Raw genomic sequence first — 16,724 nt, forward strand, 5'->3', positions numbered from 1 at the left:
GAATTTAACAGTAAGAAGTGTCCACCTCAGTAGTGCTGAAAACGCAATGCAGAGGAGGAGGAGACAGCCAGGAAGACGAAGCCATAACGGCCACACGGAGACTGGGACAAGGAAACCGTGGATCTCAGGTGATCAGCGGTCACCAGACTCGGCTCACCTCTAGTGCCACCACTACTTCCCACCCTCATTTTCTTTACTAAAATTTTTCTTTGAAGGCTTTATGCCACTTTTTCCACAAATCGTTTTATATATACTTTTTCCCGCCTTTGAAGAGGAGGACAAAGAAGGTAGGTGTCACTGCTGAGGATTAAGAAATGAAATCAATATTTAATCGGGAAAAAGAGAATTTTTTGTGGCTGGTAGGGGAATTGAACCTTGGCGTTATTAGCACCAGGCTCTAACCAACTGAGCTAACCAGCCATCTTCTAGAGCCTCTTTTTATTAAAAAAATAAATAAATGAATAAAAAGTTCACTGACGTTCTTATGTTTGTTTAAATCGAAAGGAAATCTCCCTCGCCTGTTTCCAAAGCCGACCTCCTGGCCTAGCTCATTTTAACGACGAGTGGTTAAAGTTTCTTCGAGCTTCTCTTCACATATCCATTTCCCTTTCTGCGCTCCCGCGAAAAGGAAAAGAAAAAGTGAGCTTCGCCTCTCCGTGGCAAACAGGACTTAACCACGCGCGGGAGAAAGCACAGAAAAAAGTGGTGAGATTGTGGATCAGATGAGTTGGGAGACTGAGGAGAAGCACAAAGGGGAGGGACTGGAAAATAGACCGGTGAGACTGGGAGACAAAGAAAGAAACAGAGAAGACAGATGGGGACCTAAGGAACAAAGGGAAGGAGAGACTGAGTGTGAGGGACGGAAGATGTGCACAGGGGCAGGCAGACTGGTGTCAGTGGGCCAGGGGACGTCCTGAGGTCGAGAGGGGCAGACTGAAGGACAGGCAGGGGAGACTGAGGCACAGAGGAAGGGAGGTCAGGGGAAGAGAAGGGAGAAAATCAGGAGCAGAGAGAAGAAATTGGACCGGGTGCCGCCTCAGCAGGCCTCTGTACACAGACTCCGCGTCCCTGCCCCTGTGAGCATCAGCAGCTCCTACAGACGCTTGACCTGGCGGGAGCCAAGCTCTGAAAGGAAACCTGAGCTCCTGGTGAAAGCCTATAAATCTGAAGTCCAGCCCTGGGGACGGGATAGAAGAGCCTAGCGCCCTGCACAGAGGACTGGACATAATGGCTGTGGGGCCTGCCCTGTGGCTGGGCCCTCTGCTCCTCTTTTCCCTCTGGGAGGGCTCAGCTACAGGTGTGTGGAGCCTGAGGGTCAGGTAGGGGATCCTGGGGGACCCTGCCTGACTCCTTCCTTTTCCTGTCCCACAGTTTCCCTTCTTAGGCGCCTAGGAGAGCACATTCGGCAGCTTCAGGAAAGCTCTGTCCTGGGCCTGAGTCTGGGCCAAGAGGCTACAGCCCTCCCAAAAGAGGGGTGGCTGGAGCAGCCACTGGATCCCTTCAACACATCTGACAGACGGTCCTTCCTACAGGTGAGGTCACTTCCTACAGGAGAGTGGGAATCCACTGCCTACCCTTCCCTCTCATGTCCCTGTTCTGTCCTTCAGCCTCTGCATTCTTCCCATCTCTCCACCTCTGCACCTCTCAGTGTCACGCTGTGCTTGCTGTCAGTATCCCTTATGGCCTTCAGTCCAGCCCCCCCCCTTCTTAGATTTACCTTCAATCCCCTATTCTCTTTTCTCTTTCCTCAGCCTCCCACTTTTTTTGTCCCTCAGGTCCTGTCCTTCAGGCTTTCCTTCTGTCATTCTCTCTCTCCCTCTCTCTTTCTCTCTCTCTCTCTCTCTCTTCCCCTCAGATTCCCTTCTCACTGTCCTTGAGATTAAACACTAAACCCACAACCAGGTCTCAATGTGTAGCAGAGATTTGGAACTAGCGCTGGCTCCCACATGGCACTTGAAGGTATCTATTGAATGAATGAACAAATTTGCCATTTTCACACCGACTCTGCAGTCTCCAAAGGTCATCTCACCTAGGCCCAATTCTTAAATCCACTACATTTGTTACTTATTCTACAATGATTATTCCAATATATAGCAAGTGCCTACCATGGGCTCGCCACTATCCTTGACCCTGGGCATATAAGGGAGAAAAGGTTGGCAAAAATATCTGCCCTTGTAGACCTTACATTCTAAGGAGACAAACAGGAGAGAAATGAACACATACATAAACAAGCCTATCTCAGATACTGCTAAGCAGAAAGAAAGACCCATTAGGGAGGGAGACTGGAAAAAACAAGGAATAAAGAACACGTCAGAACTCTCACGATCCCATTTCTTCTTCCTCACCCAATTTTTCAGCGGTATTGGGTAAATGACCAGCATTGGGCCAGCCGGGATGGACCCGTGTTCCTACATCTGGGGGGCGAGGGCAGCCTCGGGCCTGGCTCAGTGATGAGAGGTAAGAAGCAAGGGTGGGAAAGACAGCCAGGAAGGGGGGCTGTGTGCTGCCGTGCTGTGAGACCACGGGGCGGCAAGGGCTTCCATCCACCTGTACCCCTCTTCATACTCTTCACAGGGCACCCTGCAGCCCTGGCCCCAGCCTGGGGGGCCCTGGTGATAGGCCTGGAACATAGGTTTTATGGCCTGAGTGTACCTGCTGGGGGCCTGGACAGGGCCCAGCTCCGCTTCTTGTCCAGCCGCCATGCGTGAGTGGGGAAGGGAAAGTGTTTAGGGTCATGGGACTAACGGCGTCTGTGTCTTGGCATCTTTGAATCTGTGTCTCTCTCCTTCACTGCTCGAAGTTGACCTTGAGTCTCTGGCTCATGGTTTCTTCTGTCTTATTCTTTCTGTCTCCATCTCTGGGTCTCTGTCCCTCCCTCTTTCTTTCTCCTACACTATTCTGCTGTCTTGTCTCACACTATGGCTACTGGTCCAGACCACCAAGTCTCTTACCTGGATGACACAGCCTCCTCACTGTTGTTTCTGCCTTTGGCCCCATCAGTCTATTCTCCAGATGAAGTCAGAGTGATTATTGGAGCATAAACCAGATCAAACCCCTCACGTCTCTCACTTCATTCAGAGCACAGTCAACTCTTTGCAGTGGCCCCGAGGTCGGACTGGCTCTGGCACCCACTTAACTCTCTGCCCTCCACTTTCTCACTCTGACTGGGCTCCAGCTGCACTGACATCCTTGCTGTTCTCCAGCCTCAGAGGCACACTGCTGCCTTGAGCCTCTGAACCCTTTCTTCTGCACGGAGTGGGCTCCCCCCAGATATTTGCATGACTCCCTCCCTCCTCCCTTCCATGCATCCTGCTCCTGTTGACAACCCCACTGTTTCTTCCCTTTCACCTGCTTATTCTCCACAGCACTTGTCTCTTCCTCTCCTTGGTGTCTCTGTATCTGTCTGTGATCCTCTTTCCCTTTCTCTCTCTCACTCTGGTCTCCATCTCTCTGTGTCTCCATCTGTATCTCTCTGCCTCTCTGTTACTCCCTGTCTCTCAACCTTTTCACTACCTAAACCGTTTTCTAACTGCAGTAGGATGGCACTGACTGCAAACCGTTTCTGAAAGGTTGGGGAAGAAATAAAGCACTTAGGATAGAAAAGAGGATGTTAGACATATCCCCAACATCTGTTTTTCTCTCTAATTGTCTCCCCCTCCACGCACACTCTAACCTATCCAGCCTAAGACTCCTACTCTTCCTGAGTCACTCTTCTGGACTGCCCCCCACCTCTCCTATATTAGTCAGGATTCCGCCTAAAGTGCCTTGGGGATTTTTCCTCTCCCACCTAATCTGGAAGGGACAGAGGGTGGAGGTTTCCCAGAGGGTTTCCCCTGGCCCAGGCACACGTGCGGAAATGGATGTGGGAATGGAATCCTCAGGGATTGCTCATGAAGAAAGGGCCCTGGCTTCTGACCACACTCCCCGTGCACGTCTCTGGGTCTCTGCCTGCACAGAGGGGGGACCTTCAGAGATTCCAGCGGTGACCAACCAGAATTCCCTTGAACCCAGGCTGGCCGATGTGGTCTCCGCCCGCCTCACGCTCTCCCGCCTCCTCAACGTCTCCTCCTCCAGCCCTTGGGTCTGCTTCGGAGGCTCTTATGCCGGATCCCTGGCCGCCTGGGCCCGACTGAAGGTCCCGGGACTCCTGGGCGGGGTGGGGGTGGGAGGTTTGATCTCGGGGTCCCTATCTCGAGTGATAGGAACACCCTCTCCCCACACCCTCCTCCCCAAGAGCTTTCCACAGCTGTCTTTACAAGGGTCCGGTATACAGAGGGAGGGACTGGCCTAGGAGTGAGTGGCACAGGGTAGAAGGGCAGGGGTCCCAGCCCTCGGCCCCAACTGACGACTTCTCCTCCCCAGTTCCCGCATCTCATCTTCGCGGCGGTAGCCTCCTCCGCCCCGGTGCGAGCGGTGCTGGATTTCTCCGTGTACAACGAGGTAAGGGAGGAGGGCGGGGTCCGGACAGAGCAGGATCTCTCAGCGCCTGATGCGCCTCTTCTCCTGCCGTCGGACCACAGGTGGTGTCCAGGAGCCTGACGAGCGCGGCGATCGGCGGGTCCTGGGAGGTAGGAGTGGGGCCAGTCTGGTGGGGCTGGGGAGCAGAGAAGACCTTCAAGTTGCAGCCAAAGGAAAGGGCGCAACCTACAAGATGGCCGGGTCTGGGGAGGTGGGAACCCAGAGAGATGGACGGATGCTGTAAGGACGTTGGAACTGAGAATGGGTCCCAGCCTCCGAGGGGAGGTGCCCCCAAGGGGGCGGGGCTTAGGAGGGCGGGGCCTGAGGAGGGACGACCCTATCAGGAGGTGAGGGTCAGTGTGGGGCGGGGCCTGGGGGACGACCCAGAGAAGGAGCGAAGGAAGGCAGAGCGTCTTTCAGGCCTGGTTCGACCCCCAGGGAGGCTCGGGCTTGGGGAGGTGGGCAGCCCAGGAGGACGCTCGTTGTGGAAGGGAGAGGTGGGGCCCAGGCCCTGATCTCCGCCGACGCTGCCTCTCTTTCTTCCCGCAGTGCCGGGCGGCGGCGTCCACAGCCTTCGCGGAGGTGGAGAGGCGGCTGCGCGCCGGCGGAGCGGCCCGAGCGGCGCTGAGAGCGGAGCTGGGCGCATGCGCGTCCTTGGTCCGCGCGGAGGACCAGGCGGAGCTGCTGGGGGCGCTGCAGGCTGTAGTGGGAGGTGCAGTGCAGTATGACGGTCAGGCGGGGACGCCGCTGAACGTGCGACAGCTCTGTGGACTCCTCCAGGGCGGGGGCAATGGCAGCCGCCCCAGGCCCTACGGCGGGCTGCGTCAGGCAGTGCAGGTGAGCTCCCCTGAGCGGGCGGGGGGCCGGCAGACAAGGGCCACCGCTCCGCCTCCGCTGTGCGATCTTGGGCAGCCTAAACCCTTTCTGAGCTTTAGTTTCCTATCTGTCAAATGAGGATGACACCCCACAGGGCTCCTGGGAGGTGAAATGAAGGGAGGCGTGTGATGCGCTCGCCAGGGAGCCTGGCACACACCATGCAAAATTAGAGGTTATGCTATCTATTGTGACTGTCTTGTTCCGTCCTTTTCCTGGGATCTGCAACTGTGTATGGCACATAGCAAGGACTTACTTAGTATTTGTAGAATGAATGAAAACATGTAGGTAGCCGTGAGGACAGAGTTCTGGAGTCCGGGACATCCATCTTGGGAATCCACAGTTGCAATCCAGCTGTCACTTTTACAGCGCCATCTGCATCAAGTGCTGTGCAAAGTACTTCACATATATTATTTCACTGAATTCTCCCAATAGTTCTGGGACATACCGACTATTATTGTCCCCATTTATAGATGAAGAAACTGAGATCCAAAATATCACTTGCCCAAGGACTCTCAGGTAATAAGGTCCCAGTCATTTAGTACCTTAATCTCTAACCCACGCAGACCCAGGCACCCACCCCCTCTGACCACTGACTCCCACGAGAACTCAGGAATTTCCTCTCCTGACTTCTGACCTTTGACTTGTAGGGACCTATGCCTCCAGGCCCTGGCTTGCTGAGGGGAAGGGAAGAATTTATGAATGTGTGTATATACGAATGTATGTATGTGTACTGTCCCCTAGGTTGTCTTACACAGACTGGGCCAGAGGTGTTTAAGCTTCTCCCGAGCAGAGACAGTGGCACAGCTGAGGGTCACAGAACCCCAAATGTCCGGCGTGGGTGACCGGCAGTGGTTATACCAGACATGTACTGAGTTCGGCTTCTGTGAGTGACTGGCCCAACCCTCACCCCTGTTAACATGAAAATAAAAAGGCTGTTAAGAGTGAGAGGCAACAAACATTTACTTGAGATCAATAAGAATAGCTATTTGGGAAGCACTGATTCAGGCAGCAGTCCAAATAGTGTTCCGATGCAGAGACAAAGGCAGTGGGTATTTATGAGAGGGCGAAGGGGAACAATTCCATATAGAAGGAAGGCATTGCTATTGGTGCAGAAAAGCTAACATGGGATGCTGACTCCAAACAGTGTTTTTAATTTCCAGTGCAGTAGCCATCAGTCCAGTAGTCATTTTATCTGCTTTCTAGTTATCTTTGCAAACAGTTCTTTGGGGCACAGCGTTGCTTTAGGCCCAGTTTGAAGGTTATCTTGCCCTTTTTTAACATCCCAAAGGTGGAAACATAAGATGTGCAAGGCAGTTCCTCTGGGACGGCAGCCCCGGCTCCGTTTGTATTATTTTTACCTTTTCCCCCATTTTGCTTAAGCTCTTTCCCTGAAAGCATCGCTGATCAACCATTGGAAAGCAGCACTGATGGGTTATTAAAGCATCATTTCAGGTGGCTCATTTTGCGTATGTCATACCTGTGCCGGTCCCTCGTCACCAGGAAGGCTCAGCCCTTGGTGTGGCATGTCCCACGTACGAAGGAAAGTGTTTTCCAAGGGGTTTTAGGCCACAACTGAGCAACAAGAGCGGCAGCATAGAGGAAGGCTATGCCACCATGTTTCCTTCAGGACAAACACCTGTAGTTTCTGGAGGTTTCTCGTATGAAGTCTCGTGGGCTTCACTGATCATCTCAAAGCGTTGAGTAACCATTATCAGAGTGGTGTCTTTATAACACCGAGCTGTGTAAAACAAGGATTTATGACAGCAAAAACTTCTATAATAACAAACAAAATGTCAAGTCCACTGTGAAGAATAAATCTGAACCAGGAGGAAATAACTGAGGGCAGTTAGCTGCAGATATTAAAGAGCCACGAGGTGTCAGTGGGCAGTATATGCAATCATTTGGTTTGTGTCCAGATGTTATCTAGTTTCATCTTTAATTTACCAGAGGTGTTTTATCCAAGTACACCAGGAGGTATTAACAACAGAACAAACCCTACCTTGCTCAGCTAGGATATGGTCAAGAGTAATTCTATTGTCAGATAAAAGTCACATAAGGAAATGTAAAGAGTTTTCCTGGTTGGCTATTGCTATGGAATCATGGTAATAGCTGCCCAAGGAAAAAGTATTCTTTCAAATCTGGTACCATTATTGGAGGTGACACCCCCAGGCGTTAAACACCCTTAACTGTGTGTGTAACTAGTTGTACATTTGGACCCTGAAGTAGGTTTAAAGATGATGCCCGGTGCTGACTTATCTTACCAGTCAGAAATAGGGGGAAAAGAAAACAGTAACTATCATAGTGAGTGTTTGGCCTCTCATATTTTTTTGTGAGATATGTAGGAACTAAAGTAAGGGGGAAAAGGAAACATGAAGGTGTAAGGTTACGCAGGCCTGGTCTGGAATCTGGGGTTAGCTGTCCACAACAGATGTTGTCTGCCTCACTTCCTAGGAATTTTTATTTTAAATCCTCTGTTGGTTGAGCAGTCCAGTTAGGTGTAAGAGCTTTCTTTAAACTGGGAAACATGAATATCCTATTTTTCACATACAGTCATTGTATTTTATCCTTATTAATTTCCCATCCCAGCCCTGATCATCGGGGCCATCGCTGTCTGGGCTGGGGAGTGTGTCTCTCACAGGGAGGGTCCAGAGCTGTCTTGGTCATCACTGGGGAGAGCTCTGTAAATGATTATTGAAGGAGAGTGGGGGTTGGGTTTATACTCCACATTTATAGATATCTTCCTCCACAGATGTCACCTGTGAGGACCCTAAATGCCCTTTCTCTCAGCTCCCAGCGCTGCCCTCCCAGCTAGAGCTGTGTGAGCAGGTGTTTGGGCTCTCAACTTCATCCATAGCCCAGGCTGTGGCCCAGACGAACTCCTACTATGGTGGCCAGAGCCCAGGGGCCACCCACGTGCTGTTCGTTAATGGTGAGCATACCATCAGAACCTGGAGCCTATGTCTCCACCTCGCCACGGTTCAGCACAACATTCTCTCCTTTCTTTTCAGGGGACGCAGACCCCTGGCACGTGCTAAGTGTAACCCAGACCTTGGGACCCTCGGTGTCAGCCCTTCTCATCCCTGGTGCCTCCCACTGCATGGATATGGCACCTGAGAGGCCCTCAGACTCCCCCAGCCTCCGCCTAGGGCGCCAGGTAAGAGAGCAAAAGCTCTGGGTGATTTGCATTGTCATTTGCATGCTAATTCGCACTTCCCTGCCTTCTACTAGTGCTGGGGTCTGACTTTCAGAGCTCTCCCCACCTCTCCACAGAGCATCTTCCAGCAGCTGCACACCTGGCTCAGGCTGGCAAAGGAGAGCCCGGGCAGGGGTGGGGTCTGAGCCCCACATCCTGGCCACTGCCTGCAAAGCCACCTCAGTCTTGGACGCATTCACTCACTGCACAGGAGAAAGCAGCTGGTGTTCACAGAGGAAATTCCCAGGAATTGGGATTCAGCACCTACCTGTCCTACATGTCAGACTTGTGACTGCAAACATCCTCACTCACAATGAAAAGTGCTCTGTTAGAGACAAAGGGGTCTGCCAATAAAAGTAGATGATTATTTTCTCTGTGAATGCTGGTATTTTAATATTAAAGAAAGGTCACTCTTCATGCTGGTGCCCTCCCTGTCATCAGGTCCCTGCTCATGCTCTGCTCCACTCTGCTCTGCTCTGCTCTGCTCAGCTCTGCTCAGCTCTGCTCAGCTCTGGGGCTGGGCTCCTTCCAGTGTCTCTGTCTGGATCTCAGACCCTGACCCGTCTGCTTCTCACCCTTTCTCTCACTGTGCCCCCTCCCCTGGTCTCTTACTCTCTGTCCCATCCCTGTCTCTATTTGTCCCTCAGTCTCCTGTTTCTCCAAATACCTGTCTTCCTGTCCCTCTGTGTTTCCGTCTGCTTCTCTGTTTATTTCTCTGCCCCATCTCTCTCTCAATGTCTCTCTCTACGCTGCTCCTCTCTCGCTTGATCTTCCCTTGATTGTCTGCAGTGCTCTGATTCTGTCTCTCATTTCTGGTCTCTGTGTCACCTTAGGCACTTTCTCTGTCACTCTCTAACTCTGCCTCTACTTCCTTCTCTCTCAGACTTCCTTTGTCCTTCTTAATCCCTCTGTCTCCCCCAGGCTCTCTCTGTTCTTGTCTCCTGCTCTTCCTCACTGCCTCTGTTTATCTTCCTGTCACTTACTCTTTTTCCTTCTTTCTCTGTCTCTCTTTTAGTCTTTTGTACAAACCTGTCACACACCATCTTTTCCTACAATTAACTTGATCTAAATTTGATAAATCATGCATAGGAGCACATAGAGAAGTGACAATGAGCAGGAAATTCATGCCCAAGTTGAAATACAATATAGTCATCAGGCAGAAATCAAGAAAAGTGTCTTTCCTTCCACTGTAAAGAAAATACAAAACCATAACCAGAGACAAGTGTACATTCTATTCATTGGAAGATATAATGCTGGTCCATTGGAAAGTAACAGTAAATTTGTCACCTCTTCTCTCTCAAGAAGGGAGGGAAATTTGCCTCTCTTTTAAAATGAGTGAGCGGTATAGGTTTTCAAAAAAAAGAAAAAGAAAAAAAAAGATAGGAAGATAAAATGCTGAGCAATTCATAAAAACTAGAAGAAGGGTCTTAGTGCATTTTAGGAGTGGACAAAGTGGGAGGGGCATCTGTAAATTGACTTTCTCCACCATGTCTTCTACCTGAGATCTAGGAAAAAAGAACTGAGTGTCACAGAAACAGCCATGGCTCAGGACAGCCTCAATCCACCGAGCTCTGGGACACGGGCCAGCACGCACCCGTGGTGCCACCCCACTAGTCGATTTGTGCCACGAGCCAATGTATGTGGCATCAGCTGCCTCACATTTCCTTGCATAGAGAAATTGTGGTCTGTTTAGGAAATAGAATCCTACTTAGCAATAAGAAGAATAAACTATGAATCATTGTACATGTAATGACCCAAGTTTCTAAGGGGGAGAAGTTATTGCAATACAAAGGATTCATAGTGAGGGGAATCCTTCTGTTACTCAATAAGAGAAAGACAGACACGCTGAAAGAAAATGTGGAAAAGAAGATGAGTTTCTAAGACAGAGAAAGATCTTTCATTGGTCAAGGACATTTCATTTGACACTTATAACAACCCTGGGAAGGGACACAAGGACCAACAATTCTGAAAGAAACATATTAACAAGAGTCTGAAGGTGTTTCTCCATATTTACCCAGTGATTCCACTTCTAAGCTTCAACCCTTTGAAAATACAGATGTAGATACAGATTTTTCACACAGAGATATTCGTCTCAGCATTATTAAAAAAATAATTAGGATGTCTCAACTATAATCTTCCGTTCATTTGTGAGCTAATGCGTTTGCTGCGGTGAACACAGGACAGACATGCAGCGTATGGTCCCTAAGTGTCCTCCCTTTGGTGAAATATATGCAACTTTCAGAATTATATTTTCAAAGAGTATTTGTTGTAGTGGGAAGATGTGCTAATGCACATATGATATTAAATAAAAAGTAGTATGTTAAAATCTGTATAGTATACTCTATGTTAAATACAATTATTTCAATAAATCCTTTCTAGGTGCCTTCAGCTGAGTGGACCACGCCCGCCCACTCCCAGCCTAGCACTGTATTTTTCATTTTTTATCATGTTGACTATGTAGGACATGACACACGTGTCATAGGTGGAGATGAGCTGACCAGAAGCCAGTGGCGCACAGACTCCGAATATGGTCCCCAGGAACCCTCCTCCCTCCAGATATCCATGTCCTTGTGTGGTCTCTTGCCTTGCGTGTCTGAGTTGAACTTTATTCTAGCAGGTAGAGTACGGCAGAGGTGACAGGAGGTACGTAACTACATGCATGTGACTGTGTGAGCAAGTTACATGATGTGGCATCACCCATTTATTTTTTTGGAGTAAACAGCTTGGATATTTAGAGTCAAACAGACCTGGGCTAGACTTCTAACCTTGGTGATTTGCTATGTGAGGGAGAAGTAGCAGACTTTGGAGCCGTTAGGGTTTAGATCCTGAGTCTTTCCTTACTCACTGGGTAGGCTTGGGTTTCTGCTGCCAAATTGATAACAGTAATTCCAATATCATAGACTTATTTAGACAATTTACTTTTATTTTATCCATCAGTTTAAGATGTCGTACTTTTCCAATTTGGCCCTTTCCGACGTATCCATAAAACAGGAGATAGCAGGAGATAGCTGTACCGGGGAGTGGGGGAGTCATTCTCGCCTTTTGTTTTGTTGGGATTTTTCCTCCATCAGGATGGTAAGAAGTGCTGAGGAGTAGGTCACAGTTCATTCAAAGGCCTCACACTGGTTGTTGAGCAGAGGTCAGCCCAGGAATCTGCCCTTCTTTGCTCTCTCCCTTAGTTCCCAGGCCCTGCCTACCCCATCCCGGAGAGAGAAAAATGTGGCGGGGAGTTTGCAGGTTCACATTAAAAGGAAAGTGAGGTGTGGGCTCTGGTTCCCTAACTGAGCATTTCCGGCTCCTGCTGGAGGGATCGTGATCTATGGTGTAGAGAGAAGCAGTAAGGTCACACCACCTGTCTGTCCCTCTGCTGGCCCTGCTTCTTCCTGAGAAGTCATCCTTTAAAGTCAGAAAACTTGAAAATCGGCATTCAGCCATAAAGTGCGGCTACTTGTCTCGTCCAGTTAGCCAGGTCCCAAAAACCTTTGCACAGGGAAGTCCGGCTCCAGCAACAGAGCAAGTCACTGCTCATCCAAACTCAACCTAAAGCACACCGCACATCACATTAGACCCCGTGAAGAGGCCTGTCTCTACGTGCATGGTGGAGTGCTGAATGACAAGCAGCAAACAGCAAAGGCCCACCTGCCTGCTCTGACCTGCAGAGACACTGGCCAGCAGCTTCCCTTTTCTGGAAGGAGGTGTGACCTCTGGGTCTGACAGGCTGAGTCTTCACTCACCCACCTCTTAGGGGCTGAATTGGCAGAGAGGAGGGTGAGGCTGGAACACCACCTCTCTTGGTAAAAGATCAAAACAACTTGGTCAGGGAAGTGGTACAGCACAAGCGGCACACGTGGATGCCCTCAGGGTTGACCATTGGTCCTCAAGGAAAAGCTGGACTCCAGGGAAAATTACATCAAAACGCCTCCAAGAAGTCACCGAGGAGCACAGCAGCAAGAATGAGAACTCAGCATTCCCAGGGCCACAAAAGGGAACCACTTCTCAGAGCCATAAATCTAAGACTTAGAATCTAGTCCTCCTCCCAAAGACGCAACAGGGTGTGCGGCACCTGCTGCCTTCCTGGCAGGTCTGTTCCCAGGGGACAAGCAGGAGGCAGTGTCCTGACTGAGTTCACACCTGAGGCAGAGAGCAAGTCACAGAGGTTCCACCCAGTTTCTGCCGTCACCTCTGGACACCCTGGTGCTCCACCTTCTAGATAAAGACCCTCCCGTGAGCATGCAATGCTCTAGCTGTAAATCTGGGCATTTTTCTTTAAGAGAAATGGAAGAGACTGAGCTCTTCCCAACAATGCTGAGGTCCGAGGCAGGGTGTGGGTGAGGGGTGCAGGCTATTTCCTGTGGGCACGATGCCTCCGGGCGTGCCCTTGCTCACGATTCTTTGGGGTTTTGGGTTTTGCACCGAAGGAAAATGAAGGGGCCAATGACCTGAAAGACTCTCTCCCAACGGAGCCCTGAGCATGTGGAGAGGGGACCCCAAAGCCAAGGCTGCTACCTGTCTTAACTGGCCCAGGGACAGGGGTGCTCTGAGCCAAGGGGACCATGTGGGGGGCCCGAAACACAGTTTTTCTTGCAGAAATGCTTGCCCTCCTTGAGGCAAAAGGAGTGCTGTGGCTGGTCAGGCCCTGGGAGCTCTGGCTGCAGACTTTCCCAAAGGGTGTGACGGTACGAGCGGCCCCCCCCCTGCCTTGCTCCAACATAGAACATTCCAGAGTTGGAGCTCTTGTCTGGGGCAGTCACACTGACCCCAGACTCCCCACAGTCCATAGGGGTCACTACTCCCCCAAAGGCAAAAGGTCGTGGGGCTGTGCTGCCAAACACTGAGCCACAAACCCCACTCTGGGTGACAAATCCAAAACCACTGGCACTAGCTTGACCAAAGAGAAAGCCTGCTGGGGTGCTGCTGAAGCCCGGCTGGACATGGAAGGTGGAGGCTGAGGGTATCAACGCCCCAAAGGCCAGCTGAGTGTGGCTGCTGATGGCCGGCTGAGCTGGGGTTGGGATTGGGGCCTGGGTTGGGGACAGTCCGGCTGAGTTTCCAAAGATGAAAGGGCTATTGAAGCTTGGGCCAAGGGCTGCTTGGGGGGCCCTTTGCTTTTGCTCACCTGATGCCCCAAATGCAGGCTGGGGAGTGACTCCCAAGGGTCGTGGGAAAGGTGGCTTTGAGCTTGACCCCCAGGGAACTGTGAATATTGAGGTTGGTTTGGAGATGCCAGATGACAGTGCAGGCTGGTTTCTGGTTCCGAGGGCTGAGGCTGGCAGAAGGCTGCCCATACCCCTAAGATTGGCATTGTTTCTACTAGGGGATATCTGAACAGCACTGGGAAGAACCTGGCTAAAGGAGGTGACTCTGTGTGCTGTAGGAGTGGCAGGACACTGGTGAGATAGGACTGTGAAACCTGTGGCTGGGGAGAAGTTGGCCCTGCCAGCTTGGGCAGCCCCAAGAAGGAAAGTGTGCCCAGCGGAAGGGAGAGAGGGCGTGGTGCCCACAGTACTGGTGACACCCACTGCATCACAACGCACAGATGGCTTGAAAGAAGAGCCTTTGTATGTGCTGGCTGGGGTTGTGGGCATGATTGCAGAGGTAGCCTGGGGCAGGCCATGGGGGGCGTGGGTAGAAGCAGGAAGAGCTGGAGGAAAAGCCTGCTTGAAAGAGAAAGGAGCGGTGGACATGACTGCAGAGGCAGCTTGGGGCAGGCCGTGAGGGGCATGGGTAGAAGCAGGAGGAGCTGGAGGAAAAGCCAGCTTGAAAGAGAAAGGAGCGGTGGACATGACTGCAGAGCCAGCTTGGGGCAGGCCGTGAGGGGCTTGGGTAGAAGCAGGAGGAGCTGGAGGAAAAGCCTGCTTGAAAGAGAAAGGAGCGGTGGACATGACTGCAGAGGCAGCTTGGGGCAGGCCGTGAGGGGCTTGGGTAGAAGCAGGAGGAGCTGGAGGAAAAGCCTGCTTGAAAGAGAAAGGAGCGGTGGACATGACTGCAGAGGCAGCTTGGGGCAGGCCGTGAGGGGCGTGGGTAGAAGCAGGAGGAGCTGGAGGAAAAGCCTGCTTGAAAGAGAAAGGAGCGGTGGACATGACTGCAGAGGCAGCTTGGGGCAGGCCGTGAGGGGCGTGGGTAGAAGCAGGAGGAGCTGGAGGAAAAGCCTGCTTGAAAGAGAAAGGAGCGGTGGACATGACTGCAGAGGCAGCTTGGGGCAGGCCGTGAGGGGCGTGCGTAGAAGCAGGAGGAGCTGGAGGAAAAGCCAGCTTGAAAGTGAAAGGAGCTGTCACGGGCAGAGTTGTAAGTGGTCCTGTGCCGCCAAACACAGGCTTGAAGGTGGGCGTCACGGTGCTCAGAGGTGGAGGTGCCACAGCTGTGACTAAGATTCTGGGATGCGAGGTGTCTGCAGTCTCTCCGTTGGTTGGGGGCCCCCAAATGCATTTCAACATGAGGTCAGCAGAGGTTGTAGCAGGAGATGCAGGTGTAGAATGATGGCCAGCTGGTTTCTTCACCTTCCCAAACAAAGTCCTTTGTGTAGAGAGCGCTGCAGGAGTGATGGCACGTGGGTCTGGGGTCCTGGCTGACCAGTCAGCCTGAGAGGTCACAGGTGGCTGTGTGGTGTCAGTGACTGGTGATATGGGAGAAGCAGGGTTCAGAAGGGTGACAGCAGCCGTGGGCTTTGTGTCTGAAGAGGGACCTGGGAGAGGCTCTGACCGTGAGCACCCGAGTGGGGCCAGCAGGCTGGGTGTCTTCGGAGGTGGAGGGGCCACACTGCTGCCCTCTCCAGCAGGTGGGAAGGCCAGCAGACCTGGAGACCCCACCTGAGGGTTTGTGCCCTGGGTGGGAGCTGCACCTGCAGGAGGCAGGGTGAGAGCTAGGCAGGGTGGAACAGGGGACCAAGAGTTGTGGACAGAGGCTGTGGTGACCTCTGTTGCATCCTTTCTGGTTTCGTGGCCCTGCTGGACTCCAGCTTTCTTCAAGCCCAGGTCCCCTTTGGGGACTGCACCCCCAAGCTGGGGAGGTGAGGTCAGTGTCGGGGGGCTCGCAGGGCTGGAGAGCAGCCATGGAGTCTTCTGGTTCTGCTGTCTCGTGCAGCCAGATGCTGCTGGGGACTCCTCTGATACCAGTGGGACTGGAGAGCGATGCTGATGGCCTTTTTCTTTCTTTTTTATTGGCCACTCTGGCATCTGGAATGATGCCCTGGGAACACTTCTCTTCCAACGCTCAGAGAAACCTCTGGAAGAGCTGTAAGAGCTGGTGATGGCGTTTCTCTTGGAGCTACAGGGGCCGCCTGTCTGTGTGCTCACCCAGGAGCTCACCGAGGAGCGACTGGGCCTTTTATGCAAGTTGTGGTCTGAGCTCCCGGCGTCCAGGCTTCTCTTCAGAGACCCAGGCCTGGGCACAAAGGACGTGCAGACTCCATTTTGCACCAGAGGCTTAAATGCAGATGGCTTGGTGTCTGGACTCTTCTCACTGTGCAGCCCCTCAGGGAAGAGTGGTTCTTGTGTCCTCACTCTCCCCTTCTTGCACTCTCTGAGAGCCCTCAGCACTGTCTCCTTTGCACATGGGCCAGGGGGCTTCTCTGAGGGTGAGGACTCCACAGAGCTGATCTGTGCTGGGGACTTGGAGGCAACCCCTCTCTGTTCTGGAGGAGAGATCTTGATGGTCACCGGGCTCCATGGTGCCCTGGGCTGCCGAGGAGACCAAATCCTGAAATTCCAGTAACTTTCCCACAAGGCTGAGGGAAGAGGCCCTACGATGGAATCCTGCGGCCTCCTTATGGGAAAGCGCCTCCCGTCCTCACCGACCACCCGCACGGTGGGCCTGGCGGCATCCCAGGTCTGCCGCCTTCTCCAGGGTCTGAGCCGCGGGGCCGGGTGTGCGCGGTGGACGTACTGGACCCGGTGGACCTGGTGAAGGGACTGAACCGGCCGGCGGTTGACAGGCCTGCGGGGCACCTTTGCGCGCCCTCCCGCCGGCGCCCGCGGCGGGCGTCCCGGCTTGCCCAGGTTACTGCCCATGCCGAGCGGACAGGCGCCGCGGCGACTTGGAGGAGGCTTTGGGCCTCCGAGGTTTCTGACGTCGGCCGGTTCAGCCGAGTCCTCGTGCGCGGGGTTCGGTGACGGTTGGGATCCCGGCGCGAGGAAAGTGCGAGGCTCTTGGGGCGCGGGACACCCCCAGGCCCCGCGTCCGCAAGTCAGCACCCCCCGGA

General features: G+C 52.5%; 2 protein-coding genes across 2 annotated transcripts; one reads left to right on the plus strand and one right to left on the minus strand.

The window, feature by feature from the left end:
- Positions 1-1,227: 1,227 nt before the first annotated feature.
- PRSS16 (serine protease 16) lies at positions 1,228-10,798 on the plus strand. Its single transcript, XM_033093869.1, has 12 exons — positions 1,228-1,297; positions 1,372-1,532; positions 2,358-2,457; positions 2,575-2,704; positions 4,012-4,135; positions 4,363-4,440; positions 4,521-4,568; positions 5,008-5,295; positions 6,076-6,217; positions 8,084-8,263; positions 8,343-8,488; positions 8,605-10,798. Exons 1-12 carry the CDS (start codon positions 1,228-1,230, stop codon positions 8,671-8,673), a joined length of 1,536 nt encoding a protein of 511 aa, XP_032949760.1. The 3' UTR covers positions 8,674-10,798.
- A 2,071-nt stretch (positions 10,799-12,869) lies between these two features.
- POM121L2 (POM121 transmembrane nucleoporin like 2) lies at positions 12,870-16,533 on the minus strand. The gene is given in 3 exon segments (XM_033092628.1): positions 12,870-13,220; positions 13,222-14,181; positions 14,776-16,533. Coding segments are annotated over 3 exon segments (3,069 nt in total).
- Between the last annotated feature and the right edge of the window lie 191 nt (positions 16,534-16,724).

The sequence above is a fragment of the Rhinolophus ferrumequinum genome, chromosome 22, assembly GCF_004115265.2.
Source record: "Rhinolophus ferrumequinum isolate MPI-CBG mRhiFer1 chromosome 22, mRhiFer1_v1.p, whole genome shotgun sequence".
NCBI classification, from domain to species: domain Eukaryota; kingdom Metazoa; phylum Chordata; class Mammalia; order Chiroptera; family Rhinolophidae; genus Rhinolophus; species Rhinolophus ferrumequinum.